Source organism: Pungitius pungitius, chromosome 3 (assembly GCF_949316345.1).
Source record: "Pungitius pungitius chromosome 3, fPunPun2.1, whole genome shotgun sequence".
In the NCBI taxonomy this organism is placed as follows: domain Eukaryota; kingdom Metazoa; phylum Chordata; class Actinopteri; order Perciformes; family Gasterosteidae; genus Pungitius; species Pungitius pungitius.
The window spans coordinates 21,767,441-21,786,913 of NC_084902.1; the positions used below are offsets into that span (position 1 = coordinate 21,767,441).

Sequence of the window (19,473 nt, forward strand, 5' to 3'; positions counted from 1 at the left end):
GGCTAGAAAAAGATTTTAGGTCCGGGTCCAAATCTGGAATGCGAATCAACTACTAGTGACCTATGCTGTGGATCCGGTGTTGAGGGAGGTGGAGGTTAGTGAACTTTGTAAAAGAAATGTCTCCCTCAGGCCACACAAGTGCACATGTGTGTGTGTGTGTGTGTGTGTGTGTGTGTGTGTGTGTGTGTGTGTGTGTGTGTGTGTGCGTGCGTGTGTGTAGGCAGCCTTTGTTGTCTGTGTGTGCAAATGGAATAGGTGGATAATAGATTAACGAGGAGTCAAAGGAGTCAAAATGCTGCTGTTAATTGTGTACGTTTGGAGTTGCACAAATGTCACAAATTAGCTCACTACTGATTACACATCAATAATATTTTCCCTGCTCCAATTCATTAAAGACACACAAAGGAACCCATTCAACAGTAATGCCCATTAACTGCTTTATATTCTGCCATATTGAATGTCTGAATTCCTTTTCTCAGTCACAACCGAAGGCCGCCCCACAATGCCCCAGAGGTCAATAATTGACAGAGGATCATTATGGAAAGTTGAAATGTCCTTTCTCAGAGGAACTGGTTAATGTGTGTAAGAGGTGCGAAAGAAAGCAGTGGTTTACTTTAACTTGTTCAACCAGCTTCCACCTCCTGAAACCCCCCAGCTCAACAACGTTTGTACTCTTGTGATTTCCATGATGATGTCAATGATCCGTGGCTTTCTTTCTGTTACCTGTGGTCTGCTGGATTCTCTATGGGATCTCACAACAAACCTAGTCATTTGAGTACAGACTGTATCGCCACTCATGTAGGAGGCATACAGGTCTGAATGTCAGGTGAATGTTTGGCCTGATGACGGCACTGAATGAAAAGTCAGAGGTTAACAAAGCAATGGGAAATCCTCCTGTGAATGCCATGAAACAACAAGAAGAGAGCAAAACATTGATGATGTAACAGTAACTCGGCCATGATAATAAATGTTTTCAACATGAGCCATGAACTAGCCCGATTGCATTTTTTCTCAGTCGCTTTCAAAACTACCTGTTCAATATTCACATCATTGTGTCACTTGTGCATATCACAAAAGCAGTTACGCATTTCGTTGAACAAGTTGCAAATGCTTTGGTACAACCATGCAAATGATTATGTATAAATCTCTGCTGTTCCCTACATTATCTATCGCTTATGTCATGTTGATCAAAATGTATTATTATAGTCTCTGTTGAAAAGTCTCACCCCCCACAACATTAGTTCATCCACAAATCTTTTCAATGCAAAATGGTTGCAAAACATTTTGTCATAATTTGTCAAGCATATTTTTATACATTTCCATCAGACTTTGTCTCATCATTCTGATTTTAATGTGGTTTTATCAGTTTTGTTAGGGCTCGACCTGCCAGAGAGTCGCACACCTGACGCCGCTCTGCTCATCGCCACAGCTGCAGCTCGTCAGCTCATCCCACAGGGAGGTTAAGAAGCAGATCTGCCAGTGGCTCGCTGTGAGTTCGTGCTCTGTGTTTCCCCAGAGAGGGTTGATTGTTCTTCCCCTGTGCTCCTCTTGGAAACCCTTCCGGAATTCCCTACGCAGAGTTTTTGTTTTCCCTGTGAGTATCGTGTGAGTTTTCATTTTTTGATTGGACTAAGAGCGCCCACGGACTAGAGAAGTTTTTGGAGTTGCCTTTTTTTTGTTTTTTCTCCCCCCTGCCAATTAAGGAGGCAGTTCTCGTTTTTTGGTTTATTTCTCGTATTTGGTTAATTTGTGAAATAAACTACGCCGTTTTCCGGCTAAACCTAAGCTGTGTCTGGTGTCGTGCACTTGGGGTCAGAGACAATCCATAACAGTACGAACTCACCATGATGACCCCAGCCGACACAGACCGTGGCAGTTTAGAGGCTGCCCTGGAGAGACAGCTTCAGCTGACGGACAATCATACTCACCAGCTGGAGGCGGCCGCCATTGCCGTGCAGAACCTCCAGGCCCAGGTCCAGCCCCTTCAAGCTTCGGTGGAGAGCCTGACTCAGCATCAGGTGGCGTCGGCGGCCCAGCAAGCCGAGATTCTAATACAGCTACGGGCATTGACGGCGGCTCTCACCACCCAGCCGCCGAACCAGCCTCCGCCGGTGAGGGCAGTGATCCCGCCCCCGGGGGATCCCCTCCCAAGTAGCCCTGCGGAACCTGCCTCGTTACCCTGGGAACCCTGCCTTTCCAGCCCACACCCGTTCGGGGGTGACTTCGAGACTTGTGCCACCTTCATAATGCAGTGTGAGTTGGTGTTTACTCACCAACCCAGCCGCTACACCTCCGACGCTGCCCGAGTCGCATATGTGACGAACCTGCTTACCGGCCGGGCCGCCCAGTGGGCTGCCGCTTCCTGGTCCATGGGTGCCAGTTTCCGTCACTCCTACAGGGAGTTCGTGGCCGAGCTCCGCAAGATGTTCCACCATCCAGTAAGGGGTAAGGACCCCGGCGCCCGGTTGGCCAGCATCCAACAAGGCAGCGGCTCGGTGGCGGACTACTCAGTGGATTTTAGACTGGCCGCTGCAGAAAGCGGGTGGAACGACCCAGCCCTTCGGGTTGCCTTCCGAAGGGGACTCTGCGAGGCAGTGAAGGACCAGCTAGCTACACGGGAGGAGCCCGCCTCCCTCGACGACCTCGTCAGTCTCGCCATCCGCATCGATGGACGCCTTAATGAGAGAAGGCGGGAGCGAGTTCCCCGGGGACCCCTCCCTATCCCCCACATCTTCAGCACACGGGAGAGGAACCCGGTCGCCCATTCGACTTCCCCCAGTCCCGTCCGGCCTTCCACGTCACAGACAGCGACCGAGGAGGAGCCCATGCAGCTGGGACGCACGCGCATCAGCCCAGCCGAACGGGAGGCCCGATTCAGGGGAGGGCTGTGTCTCTACTGTGGCCAGAAGGGGCATCGCATCAGCGGCTGTCCCACACGGCCAAAAGATTAGGCTCACCAGGACCCCGGGAGATCCTAGTGAGCCGCCTTTCGTGTTCCCGTAGTCCTGCATCACCTAACCGGCGGGTTAGCGTCACCCTGGCTTGGGCAGATCAACGGATTACGGTAGGGGCCCTCCTCGATTCAGGGGCGGATGACTGTTTCCTGGATTTGGGTTTCGCTGTCCAGGCTAACATTCCAGTGAGGACACTGGAGAAGCCTTTGGAGGCCTTTGCACTGGACGACCGTCATCTAGCCCGCATCACCCAATGCTCCCACCCAGTCTCCCTCACTGTGGCGGGTAACCATGTAGAGACCCGCCAATTCTACCTCATCCAGTCCCCGTTGGCCCCAGTGATTCTCGGGTACCCCTGGTTCGTGCAGCACGAGCCACACATTGCCTGGTCCTCTGGGACTATTCTGGAGTGGAGCGCCTCCTGTCACGCCCAGTGCCTCCAGGCAGCTCCAAGTCCGTCACCCCGCCCGACTCCCCGTGCCCCTTCCCCGGACCTTTCCGCTGTCCCTCGGGAATATCATGATCTGGGAGAGGTTTTTAGCAAGTCTCGGGCTCAGTCTCTACCTCCACATAGGCCATACGACTGTGCAATCGACCTCCGCCCAGGGGCCCCCCTTCCCAGCAGTCGGTTGTACAGCCTGTCCATTCCCGAAAAGGCCGCCATGGATGATTACATCTCGGAGTCAGTGGCAGCAGGGCTCATTCGGCCTTCATCCTCCCCGGTGGCAGCGGGGTTCTTCTTTGTGAAGAAGAAGGATGGGGGTCTCCGACCCTGCATTGACTATCGCCAACTAAATGACATTACGGTCAAGAACCGGTACCCCCTCCCCCTCATGAGCTCCACCCTCGAGCCCCTGACCCAGGCTGCCATCTTTTCCAAGCTGGATCTCCGGAGCGCCTACCACCTGGTCCGGATCAGAGAGGGGGACGAGTGGAAGACCGCCTTCAAGACACCCCGAGGTCATTACGAATACCGCGTAATGCCATTTGGCCTTACCAACGCCCCGGGGGTTTTTCAGGCGCTCATGAACGACGTGCTCCGCGACATGCTGGATGAGTTCGTGGTTGTGTACCTCGATGACATCCTGGTGTTCTCCAGGACTCTCGAGGAGCATGTCCAGCACGTTCGTCGGGTGCTCAAGCGTCTCCTCCAGAACAGACTCTTTGTCAAGGCGGAGAAGTGCCGTTTCCACTCCGCCTCTGTCGACTACTTGGGTTTCATTGTGGAGAGAGGGCAGACGCGGGCCGACCCCCGCAAGATCCAGGCGGTGGTAGACTGGCCGAGCCCTACGTCGCGAAAGAAGTTGCAGAGCTTTCTGGGATTTGCTAACTTCTACAGAAGGTTCATACGGAACTACAGCGTCGTGGCAGAACCCCTCACCAGGCTGACCTCCTCTTCCCAGCCGTTCATCTGGTCCCCGGCCGCCGACGCCGCTTTTCGGTCACTCAAGAGGAGGTTCACTAGCGCCCCAGTGCTGCTCCATCCCGACCCAAAGCGACAGTTCATTGTTGAGGTGGACGCCTCGGACACCGGGCTGGGGGCAGTCCTTTCCCAACGGGCGGTGGGAGATCAGAAGGTGCACCCCTGCGCGTTCTTCTCCCGGCGTTTTATTCCCGCGGAGATGAACTACGACATCGGTAATCGGGAGTTGCTGGCAGTAGTAGCTGCTCTGGGGGAGTGGCGCCATTGGCTGGAGGGGGCAGAGCAGCCATTTACCATTTGGACAGACCACAAGAACCTGACATTCATCCGGGCGGCCAGGCGTCTCAATGGGCGACAGGCTCGTTGGGCCGGTTTCCTCAGTCGGTTCAATTTCTCCCTGACCTATCGTCCCGGTTCCCGCAACATCAAAGCGGATGCCCTGTCCCGACTACATCAGGGGGGGGGACTGGCCACCGAGGAGTCGGCACCCATCGTCCCCGAGACCCGGGTGATCGGCATGGTGGCCTGGGGCATCGAGACTGTCGTGAGGGGGGCGCTGCGCTCCCACCCTGCACCGAGTGGCGTACCCCCACGTAGGCTTTTCGTCCCGGAATCTGTCAGGCCCCGGGTACTTCAGTGGGGCCACGCCAGCCAGTTTGCCTGTCATCCCGGGGTCCACCGCACCTTCACCTTCCTAGCTCGACGTTTCTGGTGGCCCACAATGAGGAACGAGGTGAGGGACTTTGTGTTGGCCTGCCCCGTTTGTGCCCGCAGCAAGGCCTCTCACCAGGCACCTGCCGGGCTGCTGCAACCCCTCCCTGTTCCTAGCCGTCCCTGGTCCCACGTGGCCTTGGACTTTGTGTCTGGATTACCGGCCTCCCAGGGTAGGACGGTGATATTAACAATAGTAGATCGGTTCAGTAAGGGGGTGCACCTGGTGGCCCTCCCCAAACTCCCTTCGGCGTCAGAGACGGCGGACCTCCTGATGAGCCATGTGTTCCGGCTCCATGGCCTCCCCCAGGATGTGCTCTCGGACAGAGGACCTCAGTTCATATCCCAGGTATGGCGGGCATTCTTCAAGGGGTTGGGCGCCTCTGTCAGTCTCTCTTCTGGTTATCACCCACAGACTAACGGGCAGACGGAGAGGATGAACCAGTGTGTGGAGACGGCACTCCGCTGTGTGGCTGCCAAGAACCCGTCCTCCTGGAGTCGGTTCCTCCCATGGGTTGAGTACTCGATTAACTCCCTTGTCAGCTCTGCCACAGGTCTCTCCCCTTTCGAGGTGTCGCTGGGGTACCAGCCACCGCTGTTTTCGGCACAACAACCTGAGGTGGCAGTTCCGTCGGTACAGACTCATCTGGACAGATGTCGTCGCATCTGGGGAGTCGCCAGAGCCGCTCTACTCCAAGCGGCTGAACGTAGTAGCCGGGGGGCCAACCGTCGCCGGAACCCAGCGCCAACATACCACCCCGGGCAGAGAGTTTGGCTGTCCGCCAAGGATCTTCCCCTGCAGTCAACCGCCAAGAAGCTGGACCCCCGTTTCGTGGGCCCCTTTGAGGTCACGAAGGTGCTCAGTCCTGCCGCAGTGAAGCTGAAACTACCGGCTTCTATGCGGATCCATCCTGTGTTCCACGTATCAAGGATTAAGCCCGTCGCCTGCAGTCCTCTGATGCCTCCTGCCCCGGACCCACCTCCACCCACAATCGTGGATGGACACCCTCAGTGGAGGGTTCGCCGACTGTTGGACGTTCGGCGTCGGGGGCGAGGGTACCAGTTCCTGGTGGACTGGAAGGGCTATGGCCCGGAGCACCGTAGCTGGGTATCTCGCCGGCTCATCATGGACCCGGGGCTTCTGACCGCCTTTTATCGAGCCCATCCCGAGAAGCCTGGCAAGTCGCCGGGTGGCTCCCTTGGAGGGGGGGGTAGTGTTAGGGCTCGACCTGCCAGAGAGTCGCACACCTGACGCCGCTCTGCTCATCGCCACAGCTGCAGCTCGTCAGCTCATCCCACAGGGAGGTTAAGAAGCAGATCTGCCAGTGGCTCGCTGTGAGTTCGTGCTCTGTGTTTCCCCAGAGAGGGTTGATTGTTCTTCCCCTGTGCTCCTCTTGGAAACCCTTCCGGAATTCCCTACGCAGAGTTTTTGTTTTCCCTGTGAGTATCGTGTGAGTTTTCATTTTTTGATTGGACTAAGAGCGCCCACGGACTAGAGAAGTTTTTGGAGTTGCCTTTTTTTTGTTTTTTCTCCCCCCTGCCAATTAAGGAGGCAGTTCTCGTTTTTTGGTTTATTTCTCGTATTTGGTTAATTTGTGAAATAAACTACGCCGTTTTCCGGCTAAACCTAAGCTGTGTCTGGTGTCGTGCACTTGGGGTCAGAGACAATCCATAACAAGTTTTGAAAGCAGTGTGTTAGCCTATGAAAAATATCCTGCAAATATACAGTGTTTTGCATTTTGTGGAGTATGAATGACAAAAGTGTTTGTGGATTTTGAAAAATGTGGTGATTGAATTCATTTTGTCTGAAAGCAATGAAATATTATTCACAATTACGCCCGTAAAAGTATACACTTGTGTGTCGCTGAATGTGTGAAGAGTTTTGAAAATGTGGTTTGAGTATTGAACAATGCTTCTTAGCAAAGAGAAAAACACGTTAAAAAGCACCTACATGGCCGCATTCCCCTTTGGTCATGTGCTGTACAGGTATGTTGTATGCTAGGGGTGTCAAACTCATTTCATGTTCGGCCCAGATACTGTCCACTGCGGTCGAACGCAGGCCAGAACATGTAATCATAGGTGAGGAGGTGCCAATGACGATGCGGCCGACGAGGGGGGGGGGCGGACGACATAATGAAGGGGTAACGGCGCGAACGGTGCGTGCAAGGCGAATCGATATGAAAAAAAACAGGCTCTTAGATGCGTGGGGACGTTCTGCAGCGCAACGGGCCGTCCACATTACGGCAGCGGGCCGCTGACACTACAGAGGCGGGCCGCAACGGATGGCCGGTCAGATACCGGCCGCGGGCCGGATGTGGTCCGCGGGCCGCGAGTTTGACATGTGTGTGTTATAAAGCATATACAGAACTGAACCTGATCTGATGACAAAGAGCACTTATCTGAAATGTGGGACCTGTGTCTGCACTTCTGGTTTCTCTGTTTCTGTGTCAACTAACTCAGGTGAATGTTTTTCTTTATAGTCCCCTGTTACCCAATCCCCATGCAGGCAGGCCATAATGTCACTGCAGAGTAAAGGTGGAAAATAGATAGGGCCACTGATATTTCATCAGCTCCTTCACTGTCATTGATATGCAAACTCCCTGCATGTGAAGGAGTATACATAGAGAGATGGATAGATAGATACCTGTGAAGGAAATAAGTATGAAGAATTGTTTATAGCAAGTGGAATCTAGGAGTGAGTTTGCCTACACGATAATTATTAAATTCCAGCAAACAACATACAGTATAGTACAGTCAAAAGTTTGGAAACGTCTTCATAATGAAATGAGTTAGAAGGTGTTCCTAGACTTTTGTCTGGTACTGTAGCTGGATGGTTCAGCTGGAAAGGATGTGCACCTTGTGCGCGTTCTGTCTGAAGTATAAGGTACATCTGATATGAGCAGTGTAATGAACACCGCCTATTAAACTTTCATTGCTTTCCCCTGTGAGCTGTGGACCTGTCTGATTCAGATCACACTTCCACCCGTATTGTGGGGAAACATACCTTCTTGCGAAACTATGGGCTAGTTACAAATTAATCCACATCTCATTCCTGTTTAGCTGCTGCTAAGCTCAGGACAAAGTTTAGTGCTCATTCCTTCCAATAATTCATGTGATGGTTAATATTTGAGCCAAATAGATAACCTGATCTTAAGAAATAGACTCGGCGATGAGGTAGAAGACATATAGCACCACAAAGTCAGACTGCAAAGGTTATGAAACTTTCCGAGACAAATCCCTTTTGTTGAGGAAACACTTCAGCATTTTGTGAAATCTGCTTGTTCGCAGTCTTGCCCAAAGTCAGATGATTGTGGTTTGACTGTTTGACAGTGACTGTATGATGCATTAATAAAAGGTTGTGGAAGGAGGAATTAGTAAGAGCCATGTAATATACTAACACTAGCCGTTAATGTTATTATAATAAATCTGATGCTTTTCTGTTATTAAATTATTTTCCTCTTAGTCTAAGTTAGATGCTAGAACTATAATGATGCTGTCAATGAGCTTCTAAAGCTGTTAATAATCCTCCATAGTATCTGTGGACATTCACCACTCTGCTCTGACGAGAGGGAGTATGCCTTGGCCACTGGAGTCTTGTAGAAAACCACAAGATGATTACGCAAAACAGAAGCACCAACTTTCTTCTGCAAAGGTTTAATTTTAACCAGTATGTTTTTGTACATGCTCTAGGCCAAATGATTTCTTAATTTCAGTCTTTAAACCTTTCTCTGGTACAACTTTATTTTTTTTAACTTTGTAGAAGACTAATACATTCAGATAATTGAAAATTACTTTAACTGGTTGTGTTTAGTTGAAGAAAAGGTTCAGTTTTCTGACATATCCCTCTGCTTATTGCTCTGTGGTTTGAGAATTGTGACCTTGACTTTATGACACCGCTCAATTGCTCATATTATACAGCTGAAGCAGAAAGAACTCAGTGTGTAGCAGACCTGCAGAGCCCTGAAGGTGCAGTGTGACCTTATATTAACACCTGTTGAAAGGTACAACAGAGTACATGAGAACATAGCAGACAATGAAACCTTGTGATTATACCTGAAGCCATTATGTCCTTGAAGCATAAGGTGAGAGTAAAACAACACACCCTGTCATAGCCATATAAAGATCACAACCATTAACTGGCAGATTGATTAAGTATTTTTCTTTCATGACGCGTGGGTTACATTTGAGGTTTACCATTTTTTTACACAGTCCTTTGCATTGTTATTGAAAACTTCAAGGTCTTTTGAGTTGCAAGTTTTGTATAGTAGAGGGCAGACCAGGCAGTGCATAGTATGATCTGCTTCTCCACACTCAGGTGGTTGGGCCAGTTTTGTAGTCCCATTTGACCAGAGCACCTTTTGATTGCCCCGTTCATGTTCTGAGGAGGGTTAAAGTTTTCCATTGAGACCATCGTTCTTCGGTGCCAGCGGGAAGGTTTTTTCAGTATGGGGTATTTCCATGACAGTTGGAGGAATGTCTTTCTCAAGCTGGTTTCTTCCAGAGACTTTGTTAGCGGCTAGACATGGCTGAAATACATTCCTATGGATTTTAGCCGTTGAGTTGGAGGATGACATCCATGGAAGAGATGGCGTTTATCACTTGTAGATTGTAGAACACTTGACATTTTCCCATCTAATATCAGCAGGGGCAATGCCAGGGAGGTGTAGGTTGTGTATCAGGTTGAGCTGTCAGATTTTGGTTTACATCTGTTGCATTGTTGTTTGCATATCCCCATTCCGTGCTGTCTCCTATCACAATCTTAAGTTCTCTGGATGGTGGTATTACAGGTATTTCCATGGGTAAGTTGATCTTTCTGTAGACTGAGTTGATGCTAGCAAATCTGAGCTTAGTGGTTAGGACTTGTTGTTTTCATCGCTCTTAACGATTCAGTGATTTTTCCATATTGTGCTAGCATGATGCTCCTATATTTCTCTAGTGGTCTTTCTATGAGGGTGGTCAGTACCTCTTTGGCTCATGATCCCGTGATTGATTAGGTAATATTATTATAAATCTGAAAACTAAAGCCTTGTTTGCAGACCTCCAGAACTTATTTACATACAGTACATTTTATACCTAAAAACATTTTGAAACTACATTATCCTTCATTCTTAGTCATGGTATCAGAGTGATACAGTTTTTGCATCAGATGTTACATGAAATTGAGTGATGATGTCAGAGTTTTACATGCTGAACCAACAGAGGAGTAGTGCACATCATCGGCTTCTATTGTGACGACAATAGAGCCATCGCTACGGATCGCACATAGTGTCAACAGAGTGTGTTTTTAGAGAGACAATCTCCTCTGGCTTGCCCTTCACCCGACTCACCTGCGCCCGTCTTAATGGCAGCATGTGGTCCAATAACTGTGAAAATCAGTGAAATTGAAGGGCAATCCAGTGGTAAATGGTAGGATTTGAATTTGAAGAAAAAAAACTGATAGCATGTACCTGCCTTGTATCAAAGATTCAGGCTGCTGCTGGTGGTGTAATGGTGTGGGGGATATTCTTTTCCCGTTATAACCACAGTGTACCCATCTTCTGATGGATGAGGAGCAGGATAATGCACCATGTCACAAAGCTCATATCGCCCCCCACAAATTTGGCGCAATAGGCGGCCTTGGTCGCCTATAGGAAGGGCCTGGAGGTATGTACAAACATGCTGCACTGAGTTAAAAGCGCAGACTGCCTGTTGCGTGAACTGAAAAGCTGAAAATGGCATATGCATTCACAGGAGGGTCAAGAGGAAAGTGGGAGTTTCCCATAAAGAAATGGAAGGGGAGACGTAAAGTGCGGGCAATTATGTATTCCGTGGTATGTACAGAAACCGCCCATGAACCCGTGCTTCCATTTTGCAGTGAAAATTCTCCGCCTTTTAAAAGCAGGTGTAAACCAGAATGTGGGTTTTCTTGCATATGCGTCCTGGTGAAATGGCTAAAGTAATCTGAGCCAGACGGTGACATAAGCTAAGGAGACAAGCTGAGTTGAGTGAAATGCAAAATCATTACACGTTGCAGATTAAGCTGCAGTTTATGTATTATATAAATAAATGTATTAATAATAATACATTTTATTTATATAGCGCTTTTCAAAATACTCAAAGACGTCAAATTTGACAGTAACTGGAAAAAACAAAGATGACATTGCATCTGCAACTCAGTGTTCACATCCCATTAGATCTGCTACATTAGAATTATTGGCATCAGGATCATTATAAACAGTCATAGCATCAGCAGTGCATATCGCAGTCTGCACTCAGCTGTATCACAGCACAAGTTGTTTTTTCACTTTTAAGACTTTTCCACTAATGCCAGGATTACACGCATCAAGCAAGATTTCTTTTACATTGTCAACTGTTTTGACTTTGGCTGATCCATGATAGAAAGAGGTGGTTAAATGCTCGCAATGTACAGTATAGTGGACGGAGAAAGGCGCTGATCACCCGATTGACTGCTGGTTTTGTATATACAACGGGTTGCTAAGTGAGCTAAAATAATTTATTGCATTAATCTTGGCCACAATAATCTCATAGGGTAATGCTTTAACTTTGACAGCCCTACTTTTTGTTAAATGCCTGGGTTGATGAGATGGAAATAGATAATCCGCAGTGGGAACCCCTTAAAGGACACACCCAAAAAGAAGACTCATGTGGCATATACAGTTGCACTAAAGATTATTCAACCTCTATTGTTAACTAAACGCATTTACACATTTGCAGATGTATTCAATAAATAACTCAAATGAGGACAATTTAAATAGCTCAATACAACACATGTTACAAGAGGTTTCTCCAAATTCTAAACAAAATGACACAAATGACATCCAGTCTCAAAATTATCCTTTAATAGAATCCCTCTGAGCTGGAAGCCAGTTTTATTTGTTTTATTTTTTATTTGACCTTTATTTAACCAGGTGCAATCAATTGAGAACCAATTCTTATTTACAATGATAACATGGCCAAGAGGCAGTAGCACAGTCCACACAAGAGACACAGACAGTACAGATACGACAAACACATGACACACACAACACAATGAGTTCCAATCATTTGCAGCGGCAAAATGAAAGGAGTTATGACCAAACCCAGTACGGAATTTTGGAATGATGTGCCAAATGATGTCATTAGATCTTGGCGATTTCTGTCAGAAATGTGCAGAAGATTTTAGAGGTAACGAGGACTCATTCCCAAAATGGATTTGTAGACCCCGAGCAGCCAGTGTTGTAGCCGCCTGGTATGAAGGGAGGGCCAATCCACCAATCTGTAAAGATCATAGTGGTGGGTGGTGAAGGATACACTGGACCAAATCGGATTGACTGGTGGAGTGTGTCTGAGGGTGGTCTTTGATGCCATTCTATAATAATATGGATGATGAAGTTTATCCAATCAAACAGCATACATTTGGTCTTAATTACCCATGATGCATCAGTAACGCTGTCAGAACCTTGTGTCTGGCTATCACGATTGCATCAGGTAACTACGTCAAAATAATGCTCTACTAACAATGCATTTTGAGACTGCTATAGTCTGTGATATATGTGCAATGTTGAAGTGTCTCTGAGCAAGACACCCAACCCTTAATTGTTCCACAGGCAAAAATGTAATGCATGGGTTACAATGCAATGTACGTCGCTTTGGATAAAAGCGTTATCTAAATGACATGTAATGTAATGAGAGCAAAGACCTCCTTTCCAACTAGAATTTTTTTAGTGTCACTGTTCACTGATGAAAACCTTTCAAGGGACCCTTCAGTTGGGTATTCAAACCACTCTGAACATTTGTACGCCACTATGGGCGTTGGTGAGGAGAGGAGCCTAAGGACATCGAAGTACAAAACCCACCAAAGACACAGAACGATCAGCTGCTGTGGTATGATACAAGGAAGCAACCTCCATCCTCCCCATGGGTCAATGACAAGGACCTCTGTAATAGAAGAAGTCAAAGGTCAACAACCACACCACTCCTCCTTCTAACTATAAAGCATCCTCTCTACATGTACTGGATTGATTCTATGTATATATGTGTTCTACGGGTTGTGTTCAATCAAGAATAAATTACTCCTGTAACCATGGAATCTTCCTGTCACTGGATAGAATCTCTAGAGTGAATCACATCATGAGATTTGAAATGGCTGTAATCAAACATGTAACCAACAAATATTAATGTACGTACTTGGTGTTTAATTTTGTTAATAAGGGAAATATAAGCATAATGTGTTGAGCCATTGATCTTGAAGCCTGCATTGTGTGAAGTACAAACATGTCCTCTGTCCTCATTCTGATGCAGAGGAGTCACCTTGTCTCTGCCTTCATCTTCCGGTTTCTTAGTCCAGCCCCCTCCTAGCTTCTACTTCCTCTTTATGTCTGCATGACTAACAGCCACTCACCTGCTGACAGCCTGAAATTTTCCTGGATCTGCCTTTCTCACATGGGAGCGGAGACTACACTGACCTCTGGAGTTGGACATAGACACAGGGGACGTCAGGTATATTCCCACAACCAGTTCACTACAGTATTCTGCAGTATTACTCTGCAGGGCTGTTCCACTAAAGGAGCTGCAGTAATCTCTGCCCCGCCAACCCCCCCTCATAGATCACCCGAGCAGTGATCCAGGAAATGATGACTGCAGCAAGTGTAGTGTCCTTCAAATCCTCACCTTCAACTTCACAGACCGGCACACATACCTTACATTTGACAGACAGCTTCTAATGACAACCAGTTCCCTAGTGGTATAAGAGCATTTGTTAATCATACAACACAATATGGAGCAGAGTTATGATGATGAGTGAAATTTACCTTTGTCCCATCCTTCCAGTTTCTCACCAAAGTGACACGTGATGCTCTATGGTCAATGTGTCTGGACGACACACACACACACACACACACACACAGGAAAGTTACCCAGCATGAAACGTGTTATTAGTACCAACAACAGATTTCCACATACAGGACGGAACAAACTGGAAGATTAAGAGAGAGTGTTGGATTGTAGTGGGAGTTGCAGAATATTGGAAAAGGCAAGAAGGTGGAGCTTAAGTAAAGATTATTTTATTAAAGTACAATTTTACAGGTGAATTATTACCTTCATGTTGTGTTAAACCAGAGTGTACCAGAGTAACGTCTCCACCGTGGCCCCATCTGGTACTACTCCCAGGGTCACTTTACTGCATTCTGTTGATAACACCTCAATGCTTTTTCTCAGGTAATGATCAATGCAGGACTTTTACTGGTTAAACTTGCAGTATTTTACATGGTGCTCAAACAAGGTTAAAGTGGATGAATATTCTTTCCCCTTTTTTTTGTTTAATGTGAAGATGACAGAGATATTATCTACACAGTTCATTGTTTTGTTGTGTTGTTTATCTTGTTTTTGTTTTGTAGCAAACTGGAGAGCAGAGGGTGTTCTTTAGGCCTCTCACTCCTAAGTATGAGCATTAAGTGGTGGAGGTGAGGTCTGCAGACACAGCATGTCTGCCACCTAGTGGCGGTCAGACCACACCACATGCTGGCTGAACGCAGGAAGAACTATGATGGCTGAAGGAGGTTATCATACTCATTTATCAGTTGTGTGTGGGGTTTGTCAACATTGAGCCTTCTTACCATTTAACTCCAGGATGTGGGAGATGTGAGGTGTAGTTAACGGGATCGTCAGACTACACACCAGGCGGTCAGCTCATCTCCCCCTCATATATATATATATATATATAAAAGATATGCATATATATATATATAGATATATATATCTCTGCATATCTTAATATCCAATTAAACGTATTAGAACGACTGACGTGGTGACGTCAACACGTCAGTTGCTGTTCCAATTGAGGAAATGACCGTTCTCCCTTCTTCCGACCTATGGTCCGTCTCATCCGTCACCCGAGTCTATTCTCGCGGGAACACAAGTCCGTTCTCGCCGTCTTAGGTGTTGAGAGAGGGCCTGAGATAAATGTGGACAATAATAGTTTCATTTTTTTTAAATAGTTAGAGTATACTTCTAATAAAAGGTATGGATGTAGTCCTGTACCTCATCGCTGCTGTTGTGCTCATTGTGCTCATTGGGTTTGCATTGAAGGTACGGAGACACACACAGCAAGGTAAGGAGCCTGAGAACCTAACGTAGCGTTAACGTTGGCCAATTAAGTAACGTTAACTTACGTAGGCTAAAGTTAGCCAACTATAGCTATGGTAGCTAACTAACAGTTACATTAATTGATCCTAACGTTAACGTGACAACTGCCGATAGCTAATGTTAACCAACGTTGTTAACTTAAGCTAACGCCAGCTAATAATGAGTCGTTGGTGGGCTTTAGCCACCGGGCGCTGTTGGCATAATAGTTAGCCGCAAACAAGCAGTTACGCGTGGTGACGTTTACGACCCGGTATCATATTTGTAACGTCATGTCTGTTCAAGCAGACAGGTTGACTCTCGGCTGTCAATCTGCCCTGAACTACAGAGGACGCAGTGGGGCATGTGAAGCTAAATCATTTGCATCCATGGATATTTCTTAATCAGGACTAAAGTTAGTCTTCTTCTTGGTGGTAGTTGTTTTTGTGCTAGCTAACTTGCTAAACGGGATGGATTGTGCTAACTAACTAACGTTACGTAAGCTAAAAGTAATGTATTGTGCAGCTGCATTCCTGAAGGACACATCAGGACATGTTTAAATGTGTGTAGTAAACCTCGTAGCATTATCTGACTGGATAGAGGAACATATGTGACTGATAGGCATGGGGATGCCCCAGTCTCACTCCAGTAGTAGCGATCACTGACTCACTCTAATACCAGTGTTGTCTGTTTTAACAAGTGTTAGCTGTAGGGCAGGGAATCCTAAATTGGCTCCTAAATGGTGGAATGAGCTCTCTGATGACACCAGGACGGCAGAGAGACTTTACATCTTCCGCCGCCAAACAAAAGACACATCTCTTCAGACTATACCTTAACTAAAAACACTAAACAAAATGTAGCACTTAAATTTGACTTATAATGGCTTATAATTCATAGCAAGTTGTAAATTGGCTTATTTAATGAAATTGCACTTTCTTGTTTCTTTTCATTTGAGTTTTTATCCTTATGGTTGAAATGCACTTATTGTAGGTCGCTTTGGATAAAAGCGTCTGCTAAATGACATGTAATGTAGACAGTAGTATGACATCTTGTTTGGCCTTTCCATGCCTAGCTGATGAAGAGCAGCAGCGGCATGTTATCCGGGCCGTTGGGCTCCCTCAGCGGGCTGCCGAGGACCGAGGGGCCGGGATGCCTCGCAGGCGGAGGAACCTGGCTTCAGTGATGGCCAACAGACTGCCACAAAGAGAAGCTGTGGAGAACGGTATGCGTGGACTGTCAGTCATAACTCTGAGCCAGCATGCACAATAGCAGCACTCATCATCACTTCCAGAGTGAGCTCATCCTCTCAATTTTGTGTTGGATTTCAGAGGAGGAGCAGGTTGAGGAGGAGGCTGAAGAAGAGGTGGAAATGCAGCCCACTGCAAAAGTTGGAGCCAAGAAGCAGAAGAAGCAGGAGGAGAAACAGGCCAAGAAGGCCCAGAGAGAGGTGAGTGCTTCCTACCACACGCTAATTTGTGTCTGTTGTTACCATGTAGAATGTATGCCAGTGAGACCAGTACACATTTTGATCTGTGATTATCATGTGTAATCAGACATTCAAAGCTATATGTGTTGCATCATAACCCATCAGTGTACTTGATCACTGCAGGATCTAACATTCTGTGTACAATGAATACAGAGTCTGAGCCTTCGTCATGCTGGAGTTCATATGATCCAGGGACTTAAATCAAATACTAAATGATAAACAACTACATCTGACTCACACGTTTGAAGCATTCAGTAGAGTGTTGTTGAGTTGACCGAAGGAAAAGCTGTTATCAATAGCATCCCGTGTTGTGTTTTATGTCTAGGCGGAGCTGGAAGAGCGAGAGGAGAGGAAGAGGATGCAGGAGCTTAGAGAGCAGGAGAGACGTCACGAGGACGAGAGAGAACGACAGCTGGAGCAGAAGCAGGTCAGAATTCTGTCCTCTCACCATATGATGTGTTGGCACGAGGAGGTACTGACACTCTGTGCACCTGTTCATGCAGGAGGAGGAGGAGCTCCGGGCCAAAGAGGAGCAGGAGCGCCGGGAAGAGGAAGAGTACTTGAGGCTCAAATCCTCGTTTATTGTGGAAGACCAGGGGGAGGAGGAGCAGCTCACTGAGGACCAGGTCACAACTCTGCTAAGCTCACATCACATTTCATTGACTTGTTTTTACGCTTGCTTGCTCTCTCTCTCTCAATATATATATATCTTGTCCTGTAACCAAGTGTTGTCTTCTTCACTCCTAGTCACGCAACCTGCTGCAGGAGTTCATCCAACACATTGAGGTGAGAGCTTATACAGACATAACCTGAGCTAAAGGATCTGAGGCCAGAGTCTTTACGTTGTCTCCTCTGTCCTGCAGAGATCGAAGGTCGTTCTTCTGGAGGATCTGGCTTCTCATTTTGGAATGAGGACACAGGATGCTATTGACAGACTCCAGGTTCTTTTGGCAGAAGGAACCCTCACAGGTAAATTATTTGGTGCTCCGAAAGAACCGAGAGACACTTCTTTGTTCTTTGAAGAGATGGAAGCTATAGACACTCCTGTTGACAAAAGACTGCTTTGCAGGAATCAGGAACATTTATGGCCAAAGTATGTTAGACATACAATGAATTTGACATGGCAGTTGGCACATAACACAACTGTATTGTCAGTGTACGTGAAAGTGAACAAGTGATTCCACTTGAGGTCCTGGGCAATGATGGAGCCCAGGAAACGGAAGGAATCCACAGCGGTGACGGGGGAGTCACACGGGTGATGGTGGCTGGTGGAGCTGCGTTCTTCCTAAAGTCCACAACCATCTCCACTGTCTTCAGAGCGTTACGCTTCAAGTTGTTTTGGCTGGACTACGTCACCAGATGGTCAGATTCTCACCCCCCCCCCCCCCCCCCCCATCTGCAAACTTCAGTAGCTTGACAGACTGGTTATGTACAGGAAGAAGAGCAGAGGTGAAAGAATGCAGCCTTGGGGGGGGAACTGAGACAAGTTTCCCCAGCCTCACATGCTGCTTCCTGTCAGACGTGGAGTCGGGCTCCTGCAGCATAGATGGGATGATTGTGTTAAGTGCAGAGCAGAAGTCCACTAACAGGATCTTGGTGTAGGTTCCTAGGGAGTCTGGAGGATGAAATGCAGGGCCATAATGACTGCGTTCTCTACCGACCCATTGGCTCTGTAGGAGGGGGTCGGTGAGGGTCTTTAGGTCGGACAGAACTAGCCGTTGAAAAGACCTTCATTCAGGTCGTCTTGTAATTCTTGGCAGAGCGTCCACAACATGCACACCTTCATGTACGTTTAACAGGTTCATGGTCATGGCTGCTTCCTGGAGTAAATAGAACTATTACTAAATGTTATGTGTATACTGGAGGCTAGATTTATCCTTAAAGGACACCCGCCTAAGATAATGGTAGGGGAAACGCTGCTCAGACAGTACCTTCTACCAGCTGACAGTTATGCTCACTTTTCAGTCTCAACATGATGGTATGCTCACCTGTGTGTATGCACACCATCACTAGCGGACAGACCCCCCTCCACCCTTAAAGCTGTAAACCTAGGAGAATCACTGCAGAGGCTTTTGTTGTAATACATATCAGAGGTACATTTAGTAGTTTGTACATCATATCTTTAGGGATTCTTTATACTTCACGGTGTCTTTCTACAGCTCTACGTGTTTTCTCCCGGTTCTTGTGTCTTCTCCACTATGACCTCCTCTATTGTGCTCTATGCAGGCGTCATTGATGACAGAGGGAAGTTCATCTCCATCACTCCAGAGGAGCTGGACTCAGTGGCTCGCTTCATTAGCCAGAGAGGAAGAGTGTCCATCACAGAGCTGGCTCAGGCCAGTAACTCTCTGATCAACTTGATGCCAGAGAGCCTCACCAGTGCCTGATGGACTTCTGGAACCCACTCCGCATGACATTAATTCTCCAACGAGTGAAGAGCTCACACTAGACTGTTGGTCTGCTGCTGTCTGATGTCCTCCAGAGATACATACAGGAACTACTGTGATATTAAATAAACAAACCCATCATCACATCAAACTGAGTCAGCATTATTGTCAACATGTAAGACATAGTTTGAGATCCATGTGGACTAACTGAGACATAACTTTAGTTATTATGTAATATAAAGCTAAAAGCTTGTAAGTAGCTTTTATGGAACAGAACTAGAGGACATCTCGGCTGATTTAAATATTTATCATTTAGCTGATGCTTTTATCCAAAGTGACTTGCAATAAGTGCAGAACAAGAATCAAGAAAGTACCATTTCTTTAACAAAGCCGAGTGCTGTAAGTGCTAATAGT

At 47.2% G+C, this 19,473-nt stretch overlaps 1 protein-coding gene across 1 annotated transcript; it reads left to right on the forward strand.

The window, feature by feature from the left end:
* The first annotated feature begins 14,942 nt into the window (after positions 1-14,942).
* LOC119213341 (DDRGK domain-containing protein 1-like) lies at positions 14,943-19,210 on the forward strand. The gene is made up of 8 exons (XM_037464580.2): positions 14,943-15,175; positions 16,259-16,408; positions 16,515-16,633; positions 16,998-17,099; positions 17,176-17,298; positions 17,420-17,458; positions 17,536-17,641; positions 18,899-19,210. The coding sequence occupies exons 1-8, from the start codon at positions 15,088-15,090 to the stop codon at positions 19,057-19,059; spliced, it is 888 nt and encodes a 295-aa protein (XP_037320477.2). The 5' UTR covers positions 14,943-15,087; the 3' UTR covers positions 19,060-19,210.
* Positions 19,211-19,473: the final 263 nt, after the last annotated feature.

Excerpts from the sequence above, each read along its gene's own strand:
- LOC119213341 (XM_037464580.2), top strand. The coding sequence starts at position 15,088 with ATGGATGTAGTCCTGTACCTCATCGCTGCTGTTGTGCTCATTGTGCTC. Across the intron at positions 15,176-16,258 it reads ACGGAGACACACACAGCAAG|CTGATGAAGAGCAGCAGCGG; the intron begins GTAAGGAGCCTG and ends TTCCATGCCTAG. Across the intron at positions 17,459-17,535 it reads AGTTCATCCAACACATTGAG|AGATCGAAGGTCGTTCTTCT; the intron begins GTGAGAGCTTAT and ends TCTGTCCTGCAG.